General features: G+C 44.3%; 1 protein-coding gene across 4 annotated transcripts in view; it reads right to left on the bottom strand.

The window, feature by feature from the left end:
- The window catches only part of RGL1 (ral guanine nucleotide dissociation stimulator like 1), a 142635-nt gene that overhangs the window by 32586 nt on the left and 93305 nt on the right, over nt 1-16744 (bottom strand). For all 4 annotated transcript variants that reach the window (XM_081867314.1, XM_081867316.1, XM_081867315.1 and 1 more), the window contains one exon: nt 8738-8815. In XM_081867314.1, coding sequence (XP_081723440.1) covers nt 8738-8815 — 78 coding nt within the window. The remainder of the gene's footprint in view (nt 1-8737; nt 8816-16744) is intronic.

Genomic DNA, 16744 nt, shown 5'->3' with positions numbered 1-16744 from the left:
CCCCCATTCAGCCCCGTTGTCAACATACCCAGCCTTTGGTGTATCTTCATCGTAAAATATTCCTGTTTCTCCAACCTGTCGTCTTCTTTCGCAGAGGTCACTTAAATTAGCAGACTTCACTCCCCTTCTTCACTTGAAATATGTGCATTTGCTTCTTTTGTAATTAATTATTCCAAATTGCTGCAACTAGTGCGCGATCAGAGACAGCGTCCAGGAGAGCCGAGGTCCACACGGGGGCATTCTGCCTAGGGCCCTCACCCCCTTCTTTCGAATTAGGGGGTGATTTATGGGCACAGCAGGCAAGGGCAGTGTTCCCCATTTCCTTGGGGCAACAAGGGAGGCTGCCTACTCCCATAACAGCCTATTAATTACCCCGTGTGGGTCGGAGAGATGGTATTGTCAGCCATCTTCCAATGCACCCCCTAGTGGCCCCCCCCCGACTATTTAATCAGTGTATTAGGAAGGAACACTTTCTGGAAAAAGTTTGGACAAGCAGCCAAACCTTGCAGCAGCTTGAATTGTCCCTGCGAAGAAACTCCCTGTTCTTGTCAAGTCAAATACACAGATACAGCTAGGAGGCTTATTCTCAGACAAAAAAAACACTGCCATAATTGACTCCATTCTTCACAATGAGAGATGGCTCTCTGCAAAGTTTTTAATAAACCTCACTTTTATGAACCATGCATTTGTTTAAAGTTTAGCTTATAGTAATTGTCTTGAACACAACACACTATTGATTCTTGGCTGTGCTTTTGAGGGTGATAGCTTGCAGATGCAGGCTGAGAGTTTTGTGCTTCACAAATACTTCCACCCTTTAGTAAGCTCTTGATAATGCCCTCTGCAGAGAATAACAAACAAGGCTGGGGAAGGGGGAAGGGGAAGGAAGAAGAGGCCAGCTTCCAAAAGCTTGAAGCTCAACTAGCTTTAGCTCTTATTTTGTTTGATATTTGGTGCTTTAATGAGACCAGACTATGGCAGCCTCATTTTTTGAGGCGAGACCGGACAATAAGATCAACTTGGGAAGTCATATACTTTGGCACTTTGTACCCTGCAGAAAGACATGTCCTTGCTAATGAACTACCACAACCTCTGCTTCAGTTTTTGTCCCTCAAACACTGAGGAGGGTGGTTATTCCATCGTGCATGCCCACCCAGAGAGATGGGAGTTTCCTCCCTTGCACAGATACGGAAGGGTAGGGAGGCTGAAATGCAGCCAGTACGGGGGGCAAGACTCAGCCCACATACCACCAGGTGGCCATCAACTACTCTAAACGGCTATGAACATTTTAAACATATTCACACCCTATTACAGATTGTAGTTTTGTCATCTTCCAAGACACGTTCCTATCTAAGAAGTTGCGCCCTATGGAGCCTGCTGCTGCAGTACCAAATCCCACACCTGCATTGCCGGGAGAACCTCTGGATTCAATCTGTAACATATACACACAAAGTATGTGGTCTCCTCTAGAATGGTGGTTCTTGGTTTTTATGTGGGCATGCATGAAAACTAAAGATCCATGGAATATCTGGTTTCCCCATAATTGCAACTGACAGTACACTTAGGTCCCCAGGGTGCACTGCTGAATGCTGTGCCAGGCCTCTACATTTTAATGATATTTGCTTTTAAATTGACCATGCCTCAACCACTGTTGCCATTACTCACTTTTCCTCCTTTCCCCATTGTGCAAATAATCTGGCTTGTTTTTATAACCTTCCCCATTTTCTCGTTCTCTTAATTGCCACCATTTGGCCCTTTGTCTCCTCATTTCAGCCACATTGGTTTCTTTTGTTATTTTACCCTTTGCAAGATTGCATTCAACAGCACAAACAAAACTTTAAACATATCCCACTGCAGGTTTCCCAGGCTCTGGAGGCCTTCAGCCAATATGCTTTCACTCATCTCACATTCATTCAGTGGCTGCTTCTCTTAAGTCCATTCCTTTGGTGCAATTATTTATGTAACACTGAAACAGGACACCGTGCTTGACTGGATGAATAATAAACCCAAGAGGAGACAAAGGGCAAAAAAGATCCTGCCCACAAAGGATCCACGAGCTGAAAAGTGCATCATCATCAACATCATTTTAAAAAACAACTGCAGTTAGTATTGCCACTTACACAATGCCAAGAGAGAATACATTCCCAGAAACAGGACAGAGTTTACATTAAATTTGCATATGTGAATGTATGTGTCTAGGTGCTACAGTAGAAATGATTACTAAATAGAATGAAATACATCTAATCTGTGTAGAGACTGTTACTAGATATGTGATCCAGTTCTTGGTACCAGTTTGGATTAAGATTCTACAGTCTCAATGCCATTTCACTTCAGTTCGCACCCTGTTATTTTTAACTCTTCCTGATCTGGTCTTTTAGTGTTACAAAAATAATGCTATTGTCAGTGAGCCAGTAATTGCCTACTGAAGTATGCTTCTTGCTTCAGAGTTATTGTCTTCTCCAGTGCATGTGCCTAGCCAAGAGCGGTACCCCCCCCCCCAGAAGAAGCCTGACACCCCCAACCAAAGCCTGCCCCTTTAATGTCCTCTTTTTGATATCCCCCAAAATGCTCAACAACTTGGGGGAGGGGAATCTCCTAAAAAAGCTCAGCCACTTTGATGGATCCCCTAAAAAAAGTTCAGCTGACACCCCCCCCCAAACAAAAACCCTTGCTACACCCAAGCAGCAGTGAGCAGAAGGAGGCTATGGACCGCTGCCCTCACCCTCAGTTACTGCTCTCTGTCATTTTTCCCTTGTCAGCTAGTTAGTATATTGCCAAGCCAATGGGGTAGCCCACCTCACCCCCCTCCAGTTCAGATTGCTCAAGGCATAGCCTGCAGGGCGTGCTTTAGAGTCCCACACAAACTCAAACACTTTGCCAAGGAAAAAGGAACAAAAAACACAATTTGTATTTTTGCATGGATTAATAATAAAAAATAAGCAGCATAAACAGGATGATAGGAAAATTAACCATCTATTATGTTTTAGGAAATAATGTAATTACCGGTATGTTATTAGAAATACAGTATATATGCATCAGACACACAATTTACCACTCACAAAAACAAGTAAAGCCAACTTTTTGTCAATAATTATATTTTTGGTTAATGAATATAGATGCACATCAGGATGTATGAAAATGAGGGAACTTTCTGATCAGGGGGCAAAAAAGTGAGACAACTGTTAACAATAAAACAATGAATGTTAATGGTGGTCAATGACAAACACAATCACCTCTACAGTGTATCAATGAGATAGAAGTTAATGAATCAGAAGTACCCAATTTGTAGGAAGCTGAGATCAAATGTTGATGCTGACAGTTGCTCATCAAATAATATTCAAACAAATTCAAAAATAAAATTCTAAGAACAAAACACACAAAACATGTTATTGGGGATATCTGCAGAAAGTCACTGCAAACAGAGCAGACAAAGCAGAGTTTAGGCCAGTTTGATGCTTGGTCCACATGCAGCGAATTCCAACCCCCCCCCCCTTTCTGCCCTCCTTCTGGCCCAGCAGCTGACGACTGATGAGCACATTTGAGGCTCCTGCTCTGCTCCCCCTTCTTAAGTCTTTTTCTTCAGATCATCCTTCCCATAAAGGACTGCCTTTTTGCAGCCCATCAAACAGAGAGCTCTTCTCTAAAGCAGGACACATGGCCACCCTAATCTAATAGTACCGTATTTTTCACCCTATAGGATGCACTTTTTCCCCTCCAAAAATGAAGGGGAAATGTGTGTGTGTCCTATGGGGCGAATGCAGGCTTTCGCTGAAGCCTGGAGAGCGAGAGGGGTCGGTGCGCACGGACGCCTCTCGCTCTCCAGGCTTCAGGATGATATCCGCAAGCCGTGGGAGCCCGGCGCGAAGTCACGCAGCTCTCCCAAGGCTTGCGGAGAGCTGCCTGCATCCTGAAGCCTGGGGCGCACCCTGGGCTTCAGGCAGATATCCGCAAACCTGGGGAGACCGGCGCGACTTCCCACCGGGCTCCCTAGGCTTGCAGATAGCAGCCTGTTCTGGGGGCTAGGGTCGGGGAAAATTTTTTCTTTATCCCCCCCCCCCCCGAAAAAACTAGGTGTGCCCTATGGGCCGGTGCGCCCTATGGGGCGAAAAATACGGTATTTTGTTAAAAGAGTCCCAAGGTTGCATTAAAGCCATTGCTATTGCAGGTTCTAATATTCTGCAATATGATAAATGCACCCAAGAGCCAGGCCCCGGGTGCTGCCTTTTTGCAACATGCAAATATGATTCTTTATCTTTGCTTTATCTACACAGCACCATCAATGCGCTGTGGAGCATGCCAAAATTTTAAAAGGAAAAGCTTCTGCTCTGAGGAGTCTACAATCTACACATACTCATTTACATATACATATACTCAGGGCCGAAAACCATTTCGTATCTTGTATTGCACTCTGCAGCAAGTCCATATCACCAAGTTTCATATCTGCAGCAACTAATTTTCCCATGAAATCTAGCAAAACATATCCATTGTGTCTGAGAAAGGGGGGGACCCACCTGCAGCAATTTAGTTCAATATTATAGCTGGACTGACCAAAACATACGAAGGTCAAGAGACTTGCCCAGAGTCAGACAGGAATCAGCGGCTCAGTCTGGAGTCATGCCCAGGCCCCTTTTGGCTATCAGCAATTTTAAGCTAAAGTCTCCCAGGCATATCTGACAAGGTTTAAATTGTCTCATGTGATACAAAGTACTTCATAACAAAAGGACAGAGGGAGAAGAACAGAGCTACAGTGGTGCCCCGCAAGACGAACGCCTCGCAAGACGGAAAACGCCTCGCAAGACGGAGGGTTTTCCGTTTTGGAGGTGCTTCGCTAAACGAATTTCTCTATGGGGTTGCTTCGCAAGACGGAAAAATCTTGCGAGTTCCCACGGGTTTTTTTTTCGCTCCCCCCCCCCTTTCCTAAGCCGCTAAGCCGCTTATCAGCTGTTCCGCTGATAAGCCGCTTAACAGCTGATCGCTAAAAGCCGCTAGACCGCTAGTAGCGCTAATCCGCTAAGCTGTCAATGGGCTTGCTTCGCAAGACGAAAAAACCGCTAGACGAAGAGAATCGCGGAACGGATTCTTTTCATCTTGCGAGGCACCACTGTAGTCAGATCTACACAGGAAAACACATATGCCAAGATGGTACATTTCTCAAGGCCTGAAAGGTTAATCCATTTTCCTGAAGCCATACTATTCTTTCTGGAAAGGTGAGAAAGACAGACTATAAGCCTCTTCAGATCCTGAAATAGACACTCCCACCCCTAGTTTTATTCTTACTGCCAGGATTTTAAGTTTTAGACAGAGTCAGTGTGGTATAGTGTATTTTGTGGTCTGATTTTGTATTTTTTGTTGTGAACTGCCCTGTGATGTTTGAATGAAGGGCGGTATACACATTTAATGAATAAATAAAATAACCACATTCTAGAATTATGACTAAACTTTAAACTGTGGTTAATTTTAACTGTGGTTATTTAAACAAGCCTTGGTTTTACGTTGCCTTGTTTCAAGCAAACAGTAGCTAAGACTAACTGCAGTTAGTTGGGTTTGAACAATATGAAAAACCAGGGTTAGCAGAAAGCAAAAGGAAAAGCTTCCGAATTCCTTCCTTGTGGCTGTTGAGCAGGAGAGGGGAGAGGAGAGCACATGAGTTTAAGAAGAGTAGGCTCACTCCAGTCATGATAAGACAGTTTATCATGATATGCAAATGCGGCCCTTGGGGACGGTAGTATTAAACATAGCATAGTCTCAACATTTAGCATGACTATCTGAAGGTGAAAACATGGGCTCAAAACAGTAGTGCTCACTTGCTGGTGCAAATCGGCAAACAATTTTTTTTTATTTTTTGCTTGCAAAGCAGATTGGTGGCAAGAGTCATGGTTGCAGCCAGTCCTTCCACCTTTGGATTGACAACAGGAAACCCAACCTAGAATCATAGAATCATAGAATCATAGAGTTGGAAGAGACCACAAGGGCCATCGAGTCCAACCCCCTGCCAAGCAGGAAACACCATCAGAGCACTCCTGACATATGGTTGTCAAGCCTCTGCTTAAAGACCTCCAAAGAAGGAGGTCCAGGCTTCCAAGCAGCAGAACCCTGTGAGCCAAGCAGAACATGCCAAACAGCCAAACAATGACTCTGCTGCACTGGCTCCCAGGACCAAGCCTCCCCAAAACAAATGAGGCACCACAATCACACATGTAGTTACACACGTAACCCCCCACATTTTCAGCATGGAGATCCTGAGTCTCTCCCCCAACCCGAACATGCAACAATAAATAGAAATAGGATTCCAATATTGGCAGTTGCCAGAAACAAAATGGTTAGATTGTAAGGCACAAACAAGTGTGGCAATAGAGGACAGCCACCAGACGCATGACATACCACCAATCCTGCAAAATGTGCCAACATGCTTCTGTATCAGCAGTGACTACAGATGTATAATTGGTTATACAGGACAGTAGCTCAGTGGTGAGAGTGTCTGTTTTGAATGCAGGAGGCCCCAAGTTCAGTACCTGTCTGAATCCGGAGCCACTGCCGCTCAGGACTGCTCAGAGTGGTGGTCCACAGCCCAGTGCTAGTCCCTGACTCCACTACAGCCCAGGTTGGGCGGGCACTTCTGTGACCAAATCCAGTCCAGGGCCCACTAGAGAAAATAAACTGCTTGTCCTCGCAGCAGACAGTCTGAGAAACACGGGTGTCCTGAGTCAGAAGGACCAATTACCTGACTCTGTATGAGGCAGCTTGCTATGTTCCTATGTACCTATTGGATTTTCCTTGGTAAGGGGAAATCTGGATGAAATGTTTAAAGAGGAAGTCATTTGTGTTGGCATTTTGATGATCACAGCCTTGTTTAGATACTGCAAAACAAAACGAAAACAAAACCAAAGACCTGTGGGCATAAGCATCACCGATTCCATAATAAACTCCCATCTGGAAGCATCCGTATTTTCATGTACCATTAGATGAAGTGGAACTCCCAAGAGAATTATAAGGGTCTCAATAAGACATAGGTCTGAGCAGACATGCATAAGCTTGTGCTCTTAACCTTTAGTAGGATCAGTAATGCTATCTGGCTTTTCATAAACCTCTTCACGCATTGGTCCCTGCATTTGGCTTCCTTTGTGGCAATCAGCGCTTCTGGTGTTTACCCCTTTGCACAGTTGCAACAAAGTTGCAGCCTTCCTTTATGTAATGGCTGCTTACTGTGCCTCCTCGATGAGCGGTGGTTGTGGACCGACGTGGCGCCTCTCTTGCTGCATCTGCCTCCCTACCTGCCATGCTCCCCTTTCTTCACTTGTAAAAGCAGCCGTAGAATAACTGGTAAAAGGTTTTAGCAAGGGCTTCCGTATGCCAGCTGCAGGTGTCCTCCTCCCACTAACTCACGGGTGTCAAACACAAGGCCCACGGGCCGAATCTGGCCCGCCAGACCTCCTCATGTGGCCCGTGTAGCCACCGCCGGCCACCAGCCTTCACCTTTTATTCTCGCTTTTTTCTTTTTTGACACAAGAAAGCCGCCTCTTCAGCGCATGCGCGGCAGCCTACAAGCCAGAGAACGTCTACCCTCTAGCGGCACCGGCCGTTCTACACAGGAAACCTCCACTTTACATTTATTCAGGAAACCTCCACTTGTTTTTATATTGAGCGCATGCCATCCTGTGATGTGACAGATCCAACGGCTGCCTGAACCCTTCTCTCCTGTACTGTAAGTCCTACAGATACAACCGGCCCTTTGAGGGTGACCAAACTGCTGATGCGGCCCCCGACGAATTTGAGTTAGACACCCCTGCACTAACTCATCTATTCAAAAATCGGTCAGGGAAATGCCGGAGGCGGCATGGTGTAAGATTCTAAAGGGTGAAAAATTAGGCAGAATAGTGGGCCCGTTCTCTCATGCTGCATTCTATAACCTCAATGTATCACCTTTGGCCATTGCTCCCAAGAAGACGCCCAGTGAGTTCCACCTGATTAACAATCTGTCCTATCCAAAATGGGGCTCAGTACATGACGTCATCCCTCAGGAATTGTGTAGTGTGTGTTATGCTTCCTTTGATCATGTGATGAAGCGGATCAAGGAGTGTGGATGTGGGGCGTTGCTCGCAAAGTGCAACATGGAGTTGGCCTTTCGCCTGCTTCCTGTTCATCCTAATGACTTTCACCTGCTAGGCTTCAAATTCCAGGATCAATGGTACTTGGATAAGGCAATGCCTATGGGGTGCTCTATCACATGCGCAGCCTTTGAAACCTTCAGTACATTTGTAGAATGGGCCACTAAGCTTAAGTCCTGTTCCGGGCATATCACACATTATTTAGATGATTATTGGCCCAACAGGTTCAGATTCCTGTCAGGATGTGTTATATTTATTCCAACAGATGGCTGCTGACTTTGGCATTCCGTTAGCAGCGGAAAAAACAGAAGGTCCTGCCACTTACCTGTCTTACCTGGGCATTGAGTTGGACACCATGCAACAAACATCCCGCCTGCCCCAAGCCAAGCTGGATACCCTTAGACAGCTTCTCATGTCCTTACTCTCCTTAAAAAACAGCTACTCTGCACCAAATCCCTGTTAGGCCACCTCAAGTTTGCATGCAGAGCCATTGCCCCAGGGTGGTGGAGGCTCTGCAGCTGAGCACGCAATAAGCCGATTGATGTAAAGTTTACCAAGGACTAGCTGACCACATCCTTTTCTCAGTATTCCATCCTGGCTGTGATTTTTGCTGTTCAGAGAAATGCGACACTTACTTCCTGAGTAGTGTTTTGGTCTCGGCAGAGTTCTGGTTCCCATCTTCTTCACAGTTTGAGATCTCCAGGTTTCCATATCTAAATGCAACAGGAAGATATAAACTGTAGGCAGCGGTTAAAAATAAAAGGGTGGGTGGAGGGGAGAGCCATGTTTAAGGAATCCGATATTAAGAGCTGATTAAAAACTCCCCTGGTCCCTAACTAGCAAATAACAGGAAGTTTAACACTACTGGAAGGCTGCTGCCACAGGACCAGCTAAGGAGCTGAAAGGCAGGAAGTAAGTGAAATGCAGCCTTTCCTCGTTCTCTTGTCCCCCACCAGCTGCTTCTTGGCCACCAGTATCTCACGAGGGTTACTAAGCCAGGTAGATAGTTCAGCAGTTCCAAATGTGATCTCTTTTTTACATAAATATTTTGTTTAAAAGACCTGATTACACAAACTCTCTATCAGGAATATGAAAACATCCATGCTTTCTAGGGCTCCTTTTATAGGACTGTATTCATATATTATTTCTGACTGTTCCAAGGGCTCCAGTGAAGTATCAACGCATAAAATAAGTGCTTAAAAGTCTTCTACAAACAGCAGGCAAACTTCTAAAAGCTAATATAGCAAATCAATTATATACATAAGGAATGAAGAGCTTGGTACAGTACTAACTTTCCTAACCAATGCAGAATTTGAATTAACATTTGTATTTTTGCATGTTCACACTTTCACTACAGTTTATATGCAATATACCTGAGATGGGGAACCTGTGGCTCTCCAAATGTTGTCAGACTCCAACTCCCATAAACCCCAGCCAGCATGACCAATGGTCAACTCTGAACATTTTTTTATCCCTTTTCTGCAGCATCACTTTCTTCTGTTGTAAAGTGCATTGGGTATGAATCAGTACTAAATTTTTATGGCGTTATCTGTGGAATTGCAGAACAAGCACATGACCACTGCGTTGGACACACTTAATGTCTGTTTAGTGTGATCTGGTGCCTCCCGCTGTGAGAAGACTGTGTGCTATGAACTTAAGGTATTGAGGCACTCTCTGCTGGCAGCAGGACCTGAGCTTTCCATGTCACACTGAGGAGATTAAAAGGAGGGAAACAGCATGCCTTGCTTGGGCCACTGAGCTACTGGGCCCCCCCTCCCCACTCACACACTTCTTCCCACATTTGTATATGAATCAAAGAATGCAGCATGCAATTAGAGAATAACTTGTTCTCAAAACTACTACATGGTAAAGAATCTTCCATACTGACAAACCAGAAAATTTTCTTTATTAAGGGTTGCTTCAGACTGTGGGGATTAGCTGCCAAGGGTTCTTTGTCTAGTGCACAGTCAGTGGCATACCAAGGCTGCTATGTAATGTCATGAAGAACCCCTAAATTTGCAGAGGGATATGTAAAGGAAAACATGGGCTAGAATGAAATGAAATAGAATTATTTTAGGTTGAGAGCAAATGAAACACTATTGAGAAGTAAGGCAACTATAGAAGCACAACATGGGTGCGGCCAGGACTTTTGTTGGGGGGGCAGGACTTTTGTTAGTGGGGGCAGAACCGTTGTGATTGGTCAGTTAAGTATTCCTTCTGTTTTACTTGATGGGGGGGGGGAGCTGTCCCTCCCTGCCTCCCTTTGGCTACACCCATGAAGCACACTGCAATAAAGACAAATTTTCTCCAAGTTCAAATTAGGGTGATATCAGTTTCCAGTTTGCATCAGATTCTGTCTGTGCACAACTTTGACTGGCTGGCACCTGTGACATAATGAATCTACTTCTTCCTCCTTTCATCAGGCAATTTGGCCACTTTGTTTTAAAGAGTGAGTTTTAGAACTGCGGGACACGGGTGGTGCTGTGGGTTAAACCACAGAGCCTAGGACTTGCCGATCAGAAGGTCGGCGGTTTGAATCCCTGCAATGGGGTGAGCTCCCGTTGTTCGGTCCCTGCTCCTGCCAACAACAACAACAACAATAATAATAATAGTCGAAGCTGGGCTCAGGGCGGCTAACAACAATAAAACAGTACAACAGTACAACACAACACTCTAAAATCATTCATTATAAAATTAATTCAAATCAAACCAATGGCAACCATTGGGCCAGAGCTCCGCAAAGATTGCCAACCTAGCAGTTCGAAAGCACATCAAAGTGCAAGTAGATAAATAGGTACCGCTTCGGCGGGAAGGTAAACGGCGTTTCCGTGCGCTGCTCTGGTTCGCCAGAAGCGGCTTCGTCATGCTGGTCACATGACCCAGAAGCTGTATGCCAGCTCCCTCGGCCAGTAAAGCAAGATGAGCGCCGCAACCCCAGAGTCGGCCACGACTGGACCTAATGGTCAGGGGTGCCCTTACCTTTACTTTAGAACTGCATGAACATATAAGTGGCACTTTCAGGAAACGTATTTTAAAAACTTGACAGCCCACCTGAAGTACCAGGAGGACAGGTAAGGCGGATGACCAAATCACCATTTGAAGCTGCATCAACTGCATTGCAAGGATAGCAGCTCCTGCTTTTATGCCCCATTTGTGTATAATAGAAAGAGAAATGCTAACAAGTTGCTCCCTAAAGCCTGTTCTACCAATTAAAGTCTCATGACTGAGGCAATTTTGATTTTCAGATTAGGAACTGTATCAAGAGGAACAAAGCAGGACTGTAGTACAAAACTCTATAGTTAAAGAACTTCCAGGTGTGCAGATGGGCCTTTATAACTCAATGTAGGATAGCAAAAAATTAAGTATGTCTGATATGGTTAAAATTACTTAGAATGCAATCTTATACAAGACTAACCAGAAGTAAACCTCCTTGGGGACTTGCTTCCTCATACTGTAAGTGAGTAGAGGATTGGAGTTTTAGAAATTCAACTTTAACAAGAGTTTAAGCAGGTAAATGGGGCAAGCTTCAGATCCAGCCTTCCTCCCCACTTTCCCTCTCCATCCACCAATAGAAAAAACAGAAACACAGCTTGCACATTTCCCTGTTATGAAAAGCACAGGTAGCTGTGCTGACTCATTAAAAAAACAAATTCCACAATAGGGAAATTCCATTAGTAAGACTAACAAAAATATTGCACAACAGGGAGCAAGCTTTTCAGTTCTCCGTTACTCTTTTATCTGACAGAAATTTCACCATTTCAGCATTCAGTGTCCTCCAAACACTAGATAATGGTACCCAGTTTTTGTTCCAGCTGACTTTTACCTGGCACACCACTTAAAAATTAATATCCAGCTTTGCTAATACAAAGACTGCCACACACCCCTTTACTTCTGCCCTCTGGCTCCCCAAAGACCTTAAGGCTGAAGGCAGAACTGAATAGCTACTAGACTTTAATTTTAAAAATGCGTCCTGTCCTGAAAACTTCTGACAATCTGTCTCGCATCTTGAGAAACGAAACAAATTATGCCTACAAAAAAGCCCTGCATTTTAGCTGAAGAGCTTCAGGCTTGGGGAGGGACTACAGCCCTCCCAGCCTCCCCCTCCTTTCCCCACTAAAACATCTTGCTTGATGAAGAATTCTGGAGAACTTGAAAGATTGTTCACTGTTACGATAGGATGGTCTTTCCTATCCTTACCCTCAACCTGATTTCTCCTCAATTTTAAACTTCTGAAAGTCCCTTCCTTCCTCCTCCTCTTCCTCTTAACCCCATGCTGTCCCTCTCCTTACTGCTCTACACTGATCTGATTTCCCAATAGGGTTTAATAAACTTCTTTTAACTTAGAAATGTCTGCAAGTTCTGGCTCCTTATCTTTTTGCTCTCTTTATACTTCCCTCTCTAAAGGTACTTGACTTCTTGTCAAACCCAAAATCTCATCTTGTTTCTGACCCTCCTCCCTTGTTTTAACCTTATCTCTGGAATGCCTTGCTTCCTGAGATTAGAACTTGTCCCCATCAGTTTTCGGTTTTTAGCCTGAATTTGAAGAAACATGTTATCATTAGCTTTTACCCATTAGTTAATTTCTCTTCATTTCATTTCCTATGGTGTCTCTCACCATTTTCTTTTACACTTTTTTGCCTGTCTGCCTATAAAGCCTGTGGGAAGGGCCTCTTTCCCGATTGCATTTATATGGCAGAATGCTTTGGAAGTCACATGATTCTTACCGTTGGCCATTTATCACAGTTTGATTAACATTACTTAGGGCCCTAAAGGAGCCCCATTAAATGGAATGATCCACCCTCTTCTCCTGCCTTGTGCTCTTCTGTTCCATGGGTTCTCCTGGCCCCACCAGCCAATTTCAGGGGCGTGGGGAGAGGGTGCAGAGGGGGGAGAGGGGTGTTGTAACAGTGGAAGTCCTTGTGCAGGGTTCTGTTGTGGGGGCTCACTGACTGAACCTGCTCACAGTCTCTTCTCTGCCAAGAGTCTCACAGAGAAACTTCGAAAAACAGATATTTTGTTTTAGTATCCCTGAACCACTTAATATGTGACTGTTTGAATATTATTGGTTTCCACTTTTGTGCAGTGCATCATTTTTAGAAGAAAAAGCTGCATATAAATATAAAAAGTGGGACTTTTTTTTCTTTAAAACCCATTGTGGTAGCATTTAACCCCAGAGCTATTAAGGGCATTTATCATAGAATCATAGAATCATAGAATCATAGAGTTGGAAGAGACCACAAGAGCCATCGAGTCCAACCCCCTGCCAAGCAGGAAACACCATCAGAGCACTCCTGACATATGGTTGTCAAGCCTCTGCTTAAAGACCTCCAAAGAAGGAGACTCCACCACACTCCTTGGCAGCAAATTCCACTGTCAAACAGCTCTTACTGTCAGGAAGTTCTTCCTAATGTTTAGGTGGAATCTTCTTTCTTGTAGTTTGGAACCATTGCTCCGTGTCCGCTTCTCTGGAGCAGCAGAAAACAACCTTTCTCCCTCCTCTATGTGACATCCTTTTATATATTTGAACATGGCTATCATAACCTCCTCTTCTCCAGGCTAAACATGCCCAGCTCCCTTAGCCGTTCCTCATAAGGCATCGTTTCCAGGCCTTTGACCATTTTGGTTGCCCTCCTCTGGACACGTTCCAGTTTGTCCGTGTCCTTCTTGAACTGTGGTGCCCAGAACTGGACACAGTACTCCAGGTGAGGTCTGACCAGAGCAGAATACAGTGGCACTATTACTTCCCTTGATCTAGATGCTATACTCCTATTGATGCAGCCCAGAATTGCATTGGCTTTTTTAGCTGCCGCGTCACACTGTTGGCTCATGTAAAGTTTGTGGTCAACCAAGACTCCTAGATTGACCACAAACTTGACATGAGCCAACAGTGTGACGCGGCAGCTAAAAAAGCCAATGCAATTATGGTTCAAAATTATGACTGAAGAGAATCTAAATTAAGGGATTTTCTACTTCATATGGAGCTGGTTCAAATTATGACTGAAGAGAATCTAAATTAAGGGATTTTCTACTTCATATGGTTCAGGGATATTTGTTAAGTGCTATAAAATAACTTACTGTGCAAACCTATACACATTTATGCAGAAGAAAGTCCCACTGAGTTCAACTTATTCCCAAGTAAGTGCGTTTAAGATTCCAGAGAGATTTAATTTTAAATTCACAGAAGGAATTATTATTTAAAGGGACACAGATTTTATCATTACACCTAGAAACCAAAGTGGGGTCATTATTGTTTATTAGTGGGATCATAGAATCAAAGAATTGTGGAGCTGGGAGGGACCATGAGGGTCATCTAGTCAAACCCCTTGCAAATCAGGAAGATTTCATCCAATGCGGGGCTCAAACCCACAACCCTGAGATTAAGAGTCTCAGGCTCTACCGAATGTCTAAGGGAAGGCTGTGAAGATTAAGAAATATTCTAATATTAACAACAACCAACAAACTTACCCAGCCTCTTGCTATAAAAGATTAAATATATTTTAAACAGAGCCATTACTGACTTTGTAGAATGATTCAATTCTATTTAAAATGTTGATTTAATAATTAAATTATGATTTGGTATGTGTTGAGACATTATTTTGCTTTTTCACTATTTTATTTTTTAAAAAAAGTTTTTTTCTGGGTTTGTAGCATACTGTCATGCTGCTTTAAAAATGGAGGAAACAAAACAGCAGGTCCCAGAAAGACCCTCCCCATAAACCCACCGCCAAGGGCAAGCTGGTGACCCTCCTCAACTGGGGTCATGAATTAATCTTTAGTTCTGCTAACAGAAGCCATGTATCTGCAACCCCACTCGAAACATACAACCTCCTTGCATTTTGTTAATCATAAAGAAAACCCCAACATGTTACAACTTTGAATTTGGACCCAAAGCTATCAAGCCCACAATTGTTGGATGGGTCCAGTCACCGTAAAAGTACTTCTCTTTTCATCTTTCCACCGACAGTCAAACCCCTGTTTGAAGGGAGTGCACATACTATATATAGCCTTGTCTTTTATGAAAGTGCTCGATTGGCAGTCTGCAAACTGATGTTCTTTGTTAAACTACAAAGTAGGAACAACAATGAACAGCTGCACTACAAGCTTCCCTCAGCCACCCCCAATTCTGTGCCTCAGCCAGCCAACCATGACTAAAGCAGACCTCCCCACAGGAAGCTCAGCCTTGCTCAGGAGAACAGCATACAAAAATGCAATGCAAGATGTCCCTCAAAAGGAAATTGAAAGCCATGGCTTGCAATGAAAATTCATCCTTAGCAGTGGCCCCTTGTACAGAATCTGTAAGGGATTGGTTCCTGGTGTTTTGTTTTTAAAATCTTGTTCACTTTCAACTCTGGATTTACAGCACAAACCACAGGAAATCACATGGATTTTGTGAAGCTGGCAAAGCCGTCTGTACGAAGAGGCAAGTTTAGTTGTCCTCTTTGACTGTGTGACCGAAGTGTGCCTGCCTGCAAAGGAGAATGTGAACAGAAGCATACAGCTTGCACTGTCAGAGCAGCTCCCTGCAAATTAAAGAACAGGAGACAGAAACCCTAACTGCAGTTCAAAATTATATTGCTTTCACACCACTTTAAGTGTTGTAACTGCACCCAAGGAATCCTGAGGATTTCCATTTGGTGAGTTGCTAGGCATTCTGTGTTAGAGATCGCACACACACAAACACACATCTTGGCTTCCTGGAAAGGGAAAACTGTGTGACTATTCCCAGTAACTTTATTTCTCTGCTTAAGCATGCTTCACTTTTCTTTCTGTAAAAGACAAATGACAGAGGTACACTATTTATTTCCCATCTTGTCATCAGTGCCACCATTACCATCAGACTAGCAGGCAATAAGTCCAAGGCCCCCAAATAATTGTCAGCGGCTAGCAAGCAGCACTGTGCTAGAAAACACTGCTCCTACTACCTGAAGCAGCTGCTTTGTCATTTTACTTTAACTGTAAAACTTCCCACAGTGCAAAGAGAAGTGGCAGAATTCTCAGCCGCTCCAATGCCACCTCTGGGGCAGCAGAACAAATGAGGGCACCCGATAAGGCTCTGCAGCTGTTGGGATAGCGTCTGAGTGGCTGAGTTCACTGCACTCTCTTTGCACAAGGGCAAGTTTAAAACTAAGTCAAGCGCTAGGCTTGGATTCAGCAAACTCCCTTGTTAGCCATCCTGTTGACTAAGTCTCCAAGTGAGGGGGAGGGAATGAGAGGGCTAGCCGCAAAGCAAGGACTTGCACGAGAGAGGAAGGCAGGTAGAGCGTGTGTGCATGAACGCATAACGGCTGGGGTGAAGGCGACGCTGGCAGGGTTAAGTGGGAGCAGGGCCAACGTTGGGAGGGGGCTCTTGGATGAGCTGCTTCCAGGAGGCCCCTCAAGCCTGGCAGCACCTCGGACTGTATGAGTGATTCCTCCAAAGCAGCGACCTGCACTCCAGAAGTGATAGGGAGGCGGGAAAACGTAGCTATTTGAGGACTAAGTCAGGCATAAATACACCACACTAAATCTCCGCCCCAGAAGCAAATTTAGTTTTCCATTTTCCCTTACTAGCATGAGGGCTAAAAGCCTGTACTTTCTTTTCAGAATAAAAAATGAAGCAACATGAAGGCACAAAGTAGTCCCAGTGCTAATTATTGAACTGA

Source organism: Podarcis erhardii (assembly GCF_964252035.2).
Source record: "Podarcis erhardii genome assembly, chromosome: 6".
Classification (NCBI taxonomy): Eukaryota; Metazoa; Chordata; class Lepidosauria; order Squamata; family Lacertidae; genus Podarcis; species Podarcis erhardii.
Note: the sequence above shows the minus strand (reverse complement) of the source record. Positions and strands in the feature narration are given on the sequence as shown.